At 40.7% G+C, this 13,452-nt stretch overlaps 1 protein-coding gene across 3 annotated transcripts in view; it reads right to left on the reverse strand.

The window, feature by feature from the left end:
• The window catches only part of MED15 (mediator complex subunit 15), a 23,154-nt gene extending 9,957 nt beyond the window's left edge, over window positions 1-13,197 (reverse strand). Inside the window, exons 1-9 of one of the 3 annotated variants that reach the window (XM_010145692.1) lie at window positions 13,169-13,197; window positions 11,992-12,079; window positions 10,739-10,790; window positions 10,239-10,268; window positions 8,825-9,040; window positions 7,694-7,953; window positions 6,516-6,893; window positions 5,239-5,316; window positions 646-765 (exon numbers count right to left, since the gene is read on the reverse strand). In XM_010145692.1, the coding sequence (XP_010143994.1) occupies window positions 646-765; window positions 5,239-5,316; window positions 6,516-6,893; window positions 7,694-7,953; window positions 8,825-9,040; window positions 10,239-10,268; window positions 10,739-10,790; window positions 11,992-12,069 (1,212 nt within the window). In that variant the 5' untranslated portion in view covers window positions 12,070-12,079; window positions 13,169-13,197. Of the gene's footprint in view, window positions 1-645; window positions 766-5,232; window positions 5,317-6,515; window positions 6,894-7,693; window positions 7,954-8,824; window positions 9,041-10,238; window positions 10,269-10,738; window positions 10,791-11,991; window positions 12,080-13,168 lie in introns of all 3 variants that reach the window. The other 2 variants (XM_010145693.1, XM_010145695.1) reach the window with 2 other exon arrangements.
• Between the last annotated feature and the right edge of the window lie 255 nt (window positions 13,198-13,452).

The following is a 13,452-nucleotide window of genomic DNA, read 5'->3' on the forward strand; positions in this document are numbered from 1 at the left end:
ATTCCTGCTCCCCAAAATGACACATTTTACTTGCAAAACATGACTGCGAGGTCTTGCACCAGGCAGGTGCAGTACTCTGCCCTCACACTGGACAGGTGCTGCCCGCCTACCTACACAGCTGCTTCTCTGATGCAGGTACAAGTGCAATTCTTACGGCAGTTCCTCCTACGCAACTGTGAAAGAACAGCTCCATGTTTCTTGGTCCCCAATACCATGTCAAGAAACTACTCAAACTGAAATGAGCCAAGTTTACTCTTAATGAAAGAACAGAGCATGAACACATGGTAAGTAAGGTCCCAGACACAACTCAGTCAGTACACAGCAGTACTGCCTTGTAAACGACACACTCATGGAGTGTGGACAAAGACTAAACCACAAAGATCTAACCTGAGACTTGAATCAATTCTAACATGGAAACACTTTAAATATGCTTTATTGGATATCCCAAGCTCTCAGAAAACCTATTATTTAAAATGAAAAAGGATCCATTAAAAACCTAGACATCCCAGTACCCTGAGTTACATCAGCAAGTTAGTAATTTGATGAAAAAGTGAACTTCCCCTTGCTTGAAAGCAAGCGCTATACAATCACGTACTGAATGCTTTGCACAATTCCTGACACAATGTGCTTTGACTCAGTAAATACCTGTGGCATTTGCTGTCCGCCCAAAGGAATGGAGCTTGGCGGTGTAGCAGACACAGCGGTGGTAGGCGGGAACCGTGGTCTTATTTGCATCCCACCTCGGGCCATAGGTGCGGTGATCATCTTTGAGGACAGAGGGACAACAGACAAAAGTAATCGCAAAACAAGAAATGCAGTGCACTGGCAGGATGAGAAGCACATGCAACCTCCAGGAATTAGGGCAAGGGGAGCATGAAGGGAAGGTTAGTGGGCTTTTCTCTAACGTATAACCTAACACGCTAGCTTATAAATCAGACTCCTTTTTATACCCTTTCTATCCATTGTCAGAGAGTATTGAGTGAATTCCAGTATCTGGAAAGAACCGCTAAGCAGATTCAGATTCACGGGTTGAGGGCTGACTATGCTATCATTTGTATTGAAGGGCTTTTCTCAAATTTTGCCCGACATTTTGAATTTCAGGCATTTTTGGAAATAAGTACTCTAAGATTGTTGTCCAAAATGCTTTATCTAAGAAGCTGTATAATGCCATAGGTTTCTGGTGTGCTTTCCCTCACTGTGGACTCAGAGGATTTAGCAGTTCTTGCGTATGCCACCCTTCATTACAAAAGAATCTGGCAGACAGTTCAACAGCAACTGCCACTACAAATGCTCCACAGTGAGCAAAATTTCAGACCAACCTAACCTATGACAGCATAGCAATGCCAAAGACAACAAAAATGACTTCTTGGTTTGAAAAAGCTATTTCCTTCGTTTTATAACCCACAGAATAAGGCAAATATACCCTTGTAATTTCCCTCATTTTGACAATCTCTCTATTTCTCTCTATTATTAAGTTGTGCAAAAACATTCTGAAGTCCATAATCTGCCTCAAGCTTATTCATGCACTATGTAATTCTACAGGTGTATAGGCTGAGCACACCCTAAAGGTCATCGCTTAGAACGAATGATGAAGGTTAGCATTAGAATGGACTTGTATTTTAAAACAGTATTAGCACTATGCTGCTCTGCAGTGTCTAGAAGTACTTTTCAGAACCATCAGCCAGCAGAAGCCACACAGATCTAACTGTATATGTCTGTATAGCCCTCTGTTACTTTGAATTTGACACTACACCGTATGCTGAGAGTTTACAGCAAATACGGTGTATTTTTGATGTAGTATTCAGGTAACTTGGGCAGATTCACTTAAAAGGGATTCTGTTTGGTACTTCAAAGATCTACAATTAAGTTCTCTAGGCTACATTTTTTTCCAGCTTACATACTACTGAGGAACCTTCACAGGCCCTAACTAACCTCTGAATTAATAAATTCTCCTTTCAGTGAATGTTTTGGGGGATTCTTGCTATAGAGTTCTATGTAAATGGACTGAAGCAGCCAGCAACATGTCTCTAGAGAATCAGAGAATGCATGTGCTTACAATTGTTAAAAATAAATAAAATTAAATACAACATAGCAAGACTGAAAAATGGAAGCAATAACCGATAAAGAAAACAGTGTCAAATCCAGCACAGCTGTTAGTTCACAACACCAGAGCAATGCAGTCCCCTTCCATCCAGGCCAAGGGGGATGGTCAGAGACAGGATTTCAAAGGGGAAACAAATGAAAGAGCTTCAGACATCACACACACATGCACATATACATGTACACACACAGCATGCAACAGCCACCACAGGCAAACACAACTCAGCACTGGCACAAAGCACTGGCACAAAGGTGGATGCTACAAAGTGCAGTGAAGAGCTACAGTATCAACATGAGAGCTGGTGAAGCAACACAACCCTAACAACAACAACAAAAAAAAAGGGAAATTGCTAGGGGAAAAAAAAAAACCAAACATATCCTTCCAGGCACAATCACCCCATCTTAGACCCTCGTGAACGCACATGGATCTCTGGAGCGTGTGAAATCCCAGGGATGTTGTGGTGACCCACATGTCCCATCTTGGTCCTGTTTCTCAGGCCACACCACCAAAGTGTGAAGATTTAGATTACCTCTTCCAAGGTCAAGGAAATTAGAACCATATTAACAGTGCAAGCGACTGGCAAAATACTGAATGACACTGAATGACCACAGCATGACAAACTTTTAGCTCTTTGTTTTATTGTGGTTGGTTGGATGTATATGCACATGCACACAATTTTGGTGTTGATTTTTTGTATTTTTTGTTTTTGAAACTTGTGATTTGGAAAGGAAGCATATATATGAAACGACACCAATTCCACTCTCTTGCAAAAGTAATCTGTTTTTCCCATTCTCCAGCTGATTTACATTTATGAAACCTGTGACCCTTTGACAAAGGAGTCAGGAAAGGGAGTTCCAGAGGTTACATCTGTTTTATGCAAAGCAGTATCTCCATAAAGGAGTTGTTCTTGTCGGTCTAAAAACTGAAGACAACCAGAACATTGAAATACTTTTGAAAAAGATGTAAACTGAAGGCAAATCCTCCTCCACAAATGAACTTGATTGTTACCCAAGCAGGGTATCATTGACCTGCATGATGTCTTTACTATTTCAGAGAAGAACTTAAAAACTCACATGTTTAAACCTGGGATTGCTTTTACTTTTACGTAGGAAGGATGAACAGAAACTTTATTGAAAACGAAAAAAGCAGCCATATCAACCGAAATTCCCAGTTCAAAAGCCCTCAGAGACTAAGCTTAAATGTAACAAGCAAAGATGAGAATAGAATTTATTTGTAACAAAAGCTTCCCTGAAACAAATGGAAGAAATCAAGACAGATTTATTAAAAATGCTAGTGCTAGTGAAAAAGGTACTAAATACAAAGCAAAACCTACTCTTAAAAGACACTTCTTATAATGGTAGTCCATACACACTCTAAACATCAAAGCTGCATTGTAATATTGTACACAGCCACCATCTTAAAACTAAGTATTATATACAGAAAATATTTATACAAGAAACCCATTTAATTACTGGACTTCACAGTGTTAAGTGAATTTTAGTAGACTCATACTGCAATCTCATGAACATAAATGGAGTAAAGCCTGCATGTGGAATTTTCTAAACTCCGCCTGAGAATAGATGAGTAGTCCCTGAGTTTACTACACATCTGAATAAAATTGCAATACAAAACCTGCTGTCAACCATCTCATCATCCAGAACTTTTCAAATGCACTGTGCTGTTAAGCCACTGGCATATGAATTCACTAAACAGGGCAAGAATTAAGTTGACTTTACATGAGCACAATCCATCTGCTTAGGAATTGAAAAGAGCAGCGTTTAGTTAGTAAAAAAAAAAAGTCAGAGTCTCCTTCCAGCCAGCCTAAGTCCCTGCAGTTCCCACCTGGAAATTATTTAAGAAACAAACAGAAGTTTTAATTTACATTTCAACTGTAGGAAGACAATTCTGCATTGCTGCCAGTACTGTACCAACTGTACTTACCAGTGCTCAGCTTTTACATCCTGTGTTACACTGACACAAGCAAAAGGAACAATACAGAAACAGAACTTGGCCACCAAGAGGGATGCGGGCCACATGAGAGTTGTGATGCTACAAGAACTATTCCTGATACAAGTCTGGAAGATGTATTTTGAAGAACCAATCGTTATTACAGTCCACGTAAAAAACTTCCAAATGTCTCATTGAATCTATAATACTACTTGTGCACTGAAGGGAAAATGGTGCATGCAGTCATGGAATGTCTGGGTACACAAAAAGAACCCTGTCTTTAATCCTAATCGACCTCACTTCATCTGTCTGGCTCAGTCTCTTCATCTAGGAAGTAGTGGTAGTTGTACTTACCCATGTCTGTAAAATGCTCAATATGAAACACTACAGAGGTAAGCCACGAAAGACTATTTCATATTCTTGTGAAAAATGGGATGAGATGTTCAGCTCAAGCCATTCCCAATTTTTTCCCCCATGTCTCCTTCATACCAGACACACATCAAGGAACAATCACTGGGGCTACAAGTGTATTGCAGGATAAGAAAACTGTGTTAGACAATAAGCTTTCACCCAGCACTTTTTTTTCAATGTAACTCTGCACTTGTGACACATGCCGTTTTTTCTTCACAATTCACATCCAGAACAAGAGCAATCTATATCTACTGCTCATTTCATTCAAAAAGAACAGAAGATGAAAGGAATGAAAGGGGAGTGCAGAGAGACTTCATTGTCTATATCATTTGTTATGATCGATACATGGAGATGGAAGGTAAATCACATGTGACTAAAGATAGCAGGCAAAGATCCACAGTACAGAAATCAGTTTACGCAACAAAGCAGTCACCTAGGAAAGTTTAACGAAAGAAGAGGTGATACACTCCAGGTACCAACAGTCATACTTGTAGTGTGACCACAGTAGGCAGTCTTACTGATGTGCACTCCTGTGTCAGTACAGGCAACAATATTACCTACTCAGGACAGAGAGCATGCACAGAGAGGTTGTCAGCAAAATCCTGCCTCTGACTCCAGGCAAAAGAGGAACAGCATAAAAGCCCATATCCCCTTCACAAAAGGGATGACCGATGTCAGACCCCTCATCAGAAAGCCACCAGAAACCCGTCTCCATGCTCACCTCTAGCATGCACTTGCTACAGGACTATAACTAGTGATACTGGCCCCTGGGCCCTTACCTGCCCTGAAGCTCCCATCTGAGCAGCTTGGGCCTGAGCTGCTTGCACTGCTGCCGCTGCCTGCTGCTGCTGGACCAGCTGAGCTCTTACCTTGAGTATGAAAAGAACGAACGAATTAAACATATGTATTTGATTAGAGTATGACACTCCTGTTTCAACTATACTGACTATACTCATAAAAACCTCTGTGGAGACAAGATCAGCCTCGCATACATATGCGTATATCCTCATGTACATCCTGGAGTTTTTGAGCTTTGTTTATGAAAACAATTTCCCATATTTCTAACATTTAGAACAGTTTCCCATAGACTATGCACCCAAGATTAAATTTCTTCTTGCAACTTCTTCTCTGGGCTATCATGTCTTTCTATGACAATACCAGATACTTCAGCTTTCTGGCAAACATAGTTCACCACATAGGTGTTGATTTCCCCCAATCACACTGTATTAAGCACCTACCAGTGACCAGCATTTCAAATGTTTATACATTCATTACGACTGTCAGAGTGAGGTACATGACATCTAACTACTCCTACCTTAGCTGGTAAGAGCACAAAGCGGCTGTATCAACCCAGCCCTGTGAGGTCAATAATTTCTCACAAGTGGCTGACACTCCTCAGCAAGGCCCAAAGAAAAGCAGGTCTTGGGATGACATCTGAGCTTTTGCTCATCAGCACATATGGAAACCAGAAAAAAACTGACTACAGTGCAACAGTTCAAAACCTGCACCATTAAGATGACCCAGCAAGAGGTTCAATAGAGTAAAAACTATTGGTTTTGTCCACACTCTCTTCAAGGCATGAACTACCGGTATCTTAAACTTTGACCAAAATCTCTACGTATGGCAGCAGAAGCAAAGCCAGCTTGCTAGAGAGCCAACACTGGCTCCAGTCACATGCACTAGGCACTTCAAAGCACTTGCTCATGCTGTAGAACAGCAAACATTATAGAGATGATTTTTCTTTAACCAGAGATAGTTTGTTTCTTTTTTTTATTTGTCCATTCAAGAGAAAGATAAGAAATTATTTTAAAATATTAGCTGCATAAATGGTTTCCACAGATTTCCAGAAGTCCTACTCTCAGACACGAAACTGTTCTCTACTGGCAGGCCCAGACACAAACCTTTAAACTCTCTGTTCTCATCATATGCCAACGACAAATCTCTTAATAAGCTATGTTTTCTCCTACTTCATTATTAGCAAAAGTAACTTTTTTTTTTTATTTCTCTAGAGGATCATAAAGAACCAACAATCAGCTGGCTGGTCACTAGCCCTTACCTGCATTGCTTTTAATTGCTGTGGCGTAAGAGTAACAGGCATAACCTGACTAGGAATTTGTCCTGAGATTGCCTGTGGCTGAGATACCATGGGCTGGGGTTGAGGCTGGGATTGTGGTGGAAGCTGAGACTGTTGTGCCTGAGCAACCTGCTGTTGTTGTTGCTGCTGCTGTTGCTGCTGCTGTTGTTGCTGCTGCATCTGTTGCATTTGCTGTTGCATTACTTGTTGAGGTGGCTGTTGCTGTATCTGTTGCTGTGGTATTTGTTGCTGTTGTTGCTGCTGCTGCTGTTGCTGCTGCTGTTGTGCCTGCATAGCCTGTGCTGCCTGCAGCTGCTGCATTTGGGCAATTCGCTGTAGTTGCTGCTGCTGCTGTTGCATCTGAAAAGCAGGAAAAGCCAGGATGCTAAAGCTTCCAGCAAAGCCATGGCAGCCTTACTTCTATAGCATAAACCAAGAGCAAATAGAACCCTAGTACATCAGGCTGAGGTTTTAAGTTCAAAGGGAAAGCCCAACCTTTTTATCCACTCACTAAGAGATCTCCACTCTACATAGTGCATATCCTGTGGTTTCAATATTATGAGCTTGTCTCACTCCTAAAGCAGTTTTCAAAAGCAAAGATGAAGTCCATCAGCTTCTCCTGTATAAACGTGCTCAGAAGCAGCCACTTCAAATGTAACCAGCCCACATCAGCACCAGCATTTATCAGAAGCTGCACAAGAGCATGACAGCTGAAGTTTCCTCCTCTGCTTTTGTGCCTAAGGATGCTATCTATATGGGATGTGCTCGGCACACATTTTTCGAAGTGGCAATGTGTAATTCACACAATGACAAAACAGCCACTATTTCTAGAGTAGTACAAGTGCTTTTAGTTCTTTTCCACATCCATGTTCTTGTCACAATGAAAGACTATCCTGATGTTTATAAAGAGAAAGAGAAAAGGTTTTAATTCTCTATTGCTGACAGTAGAAAGCAACCAAATGGCTGTTAAGCCTTTTCTCTGGGGTATACTATACTCCTGCCAATTAACTTGCCAGTCTAAACTGAAGTCCTGCTCTGAAGTGGAAATGTATTAATAACAGATAGAGTTGATATCCAGTACTTCCATGCAAGCCAAGTCTCACTTGACATGTAACTGAGCACAGATCACCTCAATTGCCATTGTAATTGTTTGTCATCACCTGCTGTTGGTTTTGCTGCTGCTGCATCTGTAGTTTCAAGATGTGCTGTTGCTGCTGAACACTTTGCAACTGCTGTTGTTGCTGTTGCTGCTGCTGCTGGGCTGCTGCAGCTGCTGCTGCCTGCTGCTGGACTTGAAACTGTTGTTGCATGGCTGACTGCTGGGCCTGGAATTGCTGCTGCTGCAAAGCCACCTGCTGCTGCTGGAATTGCTGCTGCTGCTGCTGTTGCTGCTGAGCTATCTGCTGAAGCTGAAGTTGAGCTAAAAAGAAGGTAGCCTGTACTTAAAACATGAGACCCAAACAGCACAAGGGAGTTACCTAGTATAACCCACAATCTTTGAAGATAATTCCAAAAGCATATTAATTTTCTTCTTTAGCAGTATATATTTTTGATTTCTCAAATGGATGAGGCACATTAACAGCAGAATTAATCCTAGAACTGTAACACGGATTTGGTTTGAAGGGACCTTAAAGATCATCTAATTCCAACCCCCCTACCACAGGCAGGTTCGCCTGCCACTAGACAAGGTTGCTCAAAGCCCTGCCCAACCTTACCTGGAACACCTCCAGGAATGGGTCATTTGCAACCTTTCTGGGCAACCTGTTCCAATGCCTCACCACCCTCACAGTGAAGAAGTTCTTCCTCACAGCTACTCTCTCTTTTTCAGTTTAAAGCCATTATCCCTCGTCCTACCACTACATGCCATTGTAAAATTTCCCTCTGATGATACTTCCTACTGTCTATCTCTAATTCTCACTGCCTATATTGAGTCAGCAACTTGAATAAAGAATGTAAAAATGTGCAGGAGGAAATATCACAGAGGTCAACAGCAGGAAGCACCACACCCATGGAAAACACAGGTGAGCTCTACAAAAAACCTTCTGAAGTTGGTTATCTTGTAAGATGAAAGAAGCATTTGTTCATGTACCAGCTAGACTGTTCCTCACTACAGCAAAGATGACACTTATCCCACTAGGTAGCAGTAACTGAAATCAATTCTTCCTGCAGTTCATTTGGTTGATTTACCCAGAAGTATGAAATCACTTCAGCACCCTTTCCTTGTAGGAAACAGTTATACACCGAAAAGCTGATTTAACAATTTCAGTGGCTGAGGCAAACTGAACACTTACTCTGCTGGGTAGCTGTAGAGACACCAGGCATACCATGAGGGGCCATTCCCGAAGTTCCAGGAGGCTGCTGCTGCCCTGGGAGACTCATCTGTTGTCCCATCGGGCCAAGGCCACTCATTCCACTCATCGGTGCTCCCTGAGCTCGGGAAGCCATGCCCATTCCAGGCGTCCCTGCTGGGGGACCCCCAGTTAGATTCTGCAGGGCATTCATCGGATCTACAAAGAAAAGAGTTACCAATACGCAGCCAGCCAAGCAACTGCCTGCCCAAAATTCTCTGTTCTCCATCATCCACTCTCCGATATGTCAGCTCCAGACCATGATTAGATCAGACACCCTGAGAATCTAACATTCTCTATGCTGCCTATGAGACAAGAGGTTTCTGGCACATCTTTGCCTTTCTGTAAACAGAGTGGAGATTAACTTTTAAACAGCTTTAGATTCTACATAAATGAGAGAAAAGGAACTTATTAGCCACCTCTGAATTTATATGCAAGTGAAAACAAGCTGCCAACAAAACTACATGAGGATGTCCAGCTTGTAAACTCAAAAACCAAGAAGAGATTCTCCCTGTGAATCCAACTAGGTTCTTCCTCCTAAGGTCAACATGGAAAAGCAGTGCTCAGACCAGAGGAATTACATTGTTATACAGTCCCCCCCCAAAGCATTATATTTCTTATGCAGTGGATAAATTCAGTGCCTTTCGAGACAACTGCCATAATCTGAATCCTGAGCACACAGAAAAGGGAAGTCAAAGAGGGAATGGCAATTCAAGAGGGCAAAACACAACATGGGGTGTAAAAGCAATATTCATCAGGTACAGAACATGACACCCTCTCTTAAGAATACTTATAAAATAATTTCCAGCGGTCTAAGCTGGATATTAATCAATCACAGACTATGCACATTTAGCCTACAGGGGATAAAAAATGAGGTTCATTCTACATTCCTAACATACACTGCTGTAAGAATTAGCAGAGGCAGAAGACATGATCAGATTGAACCTCAGTCAAATGGCAGAGTGCATATGCCCCACAAACATGCCTGCTCTGATGCAACACACTGAGGAACCCAAAGCAGGCAATGGGGAAAAACCTGGACTGCTCAGCAGGAGATTATTGTCCATCGCTCTTGTCCTTTCAAGAATCTTAGTGCTGTGTGCTAACAAAAGTGCAGAGAAACAAAGTCTCCTGTGTTACACCCAAAACACTGTCCAAGTCTGTCACCTTCATCACTGAACAACTCCAAAACTATCACACAACCTTTCCTTTCCCCCAGCAGCATTTAATATTCCAAGTAATTTAATATTCTAGGTAATCCGCAGCCCTGATTTCTAAGATGTTCTATTTAGAAAGAAGGGGCAGCGGGGGAGGAAGGAAAAAAGAAGGTGGCGGGGTGGGAGGAAAGAGCTCTTACCACTGACTGAGGCTTGAGATTTCTTATTGTCTGCAAAGGAAGAACAATTCCCTTTGTTAATCTTTTCACAAATAAATTTGGTCCTTCAGATATACTCTCTACAAGAAATATATTTACATAGTAATCTACTTTTTTTTTAAAAAAAAATCATTGTCTAGTTTAATTCTAAGATAATATATTAACCGAAGCCAATTTGGTAATCAGAATGCTACACAAACAATGGAAAGAAAGCAAAAATACAGGAAAAAAATTAAAAAGATGGAAAAAAATGATAAGTTAAATATTAATTAAATTTCTCCAAGACCTTTCAATCATTGGTGGATGTGTAAAAGACACAGTATTTAGAAATTAAACATGTATATTACAGGAAAATAACTTGTGAAGAGTCACATGCAGAACCACACACACAAACCCTAAAATTTGCTGCTTTGGGAAAGATGACATGACCAATCCCATTACTGAGAAAGAAAAAAAGAAAGCAAAACCAAACAGTTACTTACGAATATCTCGAAAATGGATAATAAGTCTGGCCACAAGAGAAAGATATTCCTCCTAAAGGAGAAAAATTAGTATTTAGCATAGGAAATAGAAACATTTGCAACCATGACTTTCTGGTTCTTCAGTATTCTTCCACGTAACAGATTATACTTTACAATGTCTGCAGACTTTTCAGAGCAGTTCACTGGCAAGGAACAGTCTGTTCATTAACTAAGTGAGAATATTTTTAGTAATAGGTGATTGTAGTTGATGGTATAAGATGACCAAGAAACTACAAAATTCACTGGGAAGAACCTCTGTGATAGCCAGACTAATAGGATCACAATATCTGAACATAATTGTAAAAAACACTTGTTATCCACTCTAATTCCTTTTTCTTAAGGATTGAATCTGCTTACTTGGTACACTGACTTACTTTAGTCCTCAAACCACGTCACATTCATACCACAAGAACTTTTAAGCTAAGTTAGTATTAGAGATACAAGTAAGTTAACAACTTTAACTTTAAAGACTTTATCTTTAAAGACCAAGATATGATAGAAGTGTCAGAAGTGAAAAGACAAATATTCTTTGCAGCACTTTATTAGTGTACTTCATAATGTGTAAGAGAAACTGCTCAGGGTGGAGATAGCCTTCCTGCCCATAAAATGACCAACTTCCTAGTGAGGATGCCAGCAGCAGGCATAAATTTTTGACATCAATTTTCACCAAGACAAGCTCTATCTCAAATGTGGCTTGTTTGGAGACAGCAACAGTATCCAATTTCTCATAACACAGCTCCAGGAAAGAAGTTTACATTTTGGTAGAGTCTAGAATTGTCCATGATAACCAGACTTTCACAGAGACCACAGCACTTCCTTTCATCTTACTCCTGACAGAGCCTTTTTATTGATATCTTAAGTCTCTCTTGACCACCAAACTGGTCATACGGAATGGTGCTACACTGTAGATAAAGGAAATTCTATGCAATTCACTACACACAAGTCTTTGGATAAGAATTAAGTGCAGTCCCATGTACACATTAAATGCTGCAGCATCAGCAAAACTGTCCTGGACTGAAGTCCAGTTTGATGCATATATTGGATGTAAAACATCTCCATTCCCCTCAAGGTAAAAGAAGCACATATAAATAAAAAATTCTGCATAACTAGGTACTCTAAGCAGAGACAGTGCATTGGGTTTACTATTTCTGCAGGTTGTTCCAAACTTCTTTTGACACCTCGGTAACTTCTACAAACAAACAGAGATGCTTTACCCTTGTTTTGGCCTTCATAAACACGTGACTCTCCATATCTTTGCTGGATTTATTATGGGCAACACCAGCCTTCCTCATAGCCTCATCACTGAAAAAAAGAGGAAAAGATAAGGCTGGTTATTAATTAGGGGCAACAGAAAATACTTCCTGTAGTTAGGAAAGTCTATAAAACCAGCTTTTTACCTCTCTCTCATAGATTTAAAAAAACAAATGAAAGCAAAAAACCCCACCACATATAATACCTAAATTTGCCACCTTTTAAAATTTCTTCTAAAAATAATGGAGAAAAAAGCTAGCTAATTTCTAAAAGGCAGCACAAATATTCTTTGCAAAAATTCAAGAACAACTGCTAAGCAAGTCATTATTTTGCCAACTGATGTATTATTTTGACAAAATACCAGGACCCATTCATTTGAGGAAAGCTGAATGACAGGATTAATGTAATCCGTGTTTGATGAACAATGGGCTTAAGCCTGCCTAGCATCAGGCATTTCCATAAGAATCCTCTAAACATAAGGTGAAGGAAAAAAAAAAAAAAAAAGATTGCCTAAAGGCACAGAGGTTTGACCAGTGAGTGAGGATAAGAAGTGGGAGCATTGATCACAGGCAGAGAAGAGCAGAGAAGTGCAGCAATGTGCAGGGCAGGGAGCGGACAATCAACATGAAAGCAGCAGTGATGCAGCAAGATGAAAAGAAGATCCTGTTGATGAAAAGTTGGGGGAAGAAAAGGAACAACTCGGTAACAAAAAACCTTTCAATTCCCTTACTGTTCTTTAACATTTACAAGCTAGAATAACCACCATCACATCTCTGATAAATTGGATATAGATCTCCCTGTGGATGGGATATTGAACATGCAAGATGAAAAGGAAAAAAAAAACCCAGAAGAAAACAACCCACAGAAAACCACTCACTGCTAAGGACATGGGTGAAAAAGGGGCATTCTCAGTACATCAGAAAGCAGCAAGCCATTCAACCGTGAAACATGCAACAAGATAGAGACATCCTAAAACAAGGAGTTCAGTCAGGTGAACAGCCCTATACAAATCCTCTGGGCTTTCCCATTCTTGGAAAGATTTTACTTCACTGCAAAACCTGTTCTGTTTGAAAGCAGCCTAGCAGCTAGTCTAAATTTCACAAACAAGTTATCAGGAAATACTTTCACCTTGTAATTAACATCTCAGCAACTTACTTCTCAGTAACAGCTGTTGCATGAGTAGCTACCCTACACTAAATGCATTTTCAGGGTAGTGATCCCTGAAAAATTTCAGCCAGTCTGAAGGAGAACTACTGTTTTCTTCCTCCCTGAATTTCTACTGCCTCCCACACAGCAGGAACAGCACTTGGTGACCAGTAAGTTGGTTCAGCTTCCCGAATTGCCTGAACAACACAGCCCAGAAGTGAGAAGAGCAGATGCTACAGCCTTAAAATGCAGGAGCTTTGGCTGCTCTCAGCCTTACC

This window comes from Buceros rhinoceros, unplaced genomic scaffold (genome assembly GCF_000710305.1).
Source record: "Buceros rhinoceros silvestris isolate BGI_N320 unplaced genomic scaffold, ASM71030v1 scaffold7721, whole genome shotgun sequence".
In the NCBI taxonomy this organism is placed as follows: domain Eukaryota; kingdom Metazoa; phylum Chordata; class Aves; order Bucerotiformes; family Bucerotidae; genus Buceros; species Buceros rhinoceros.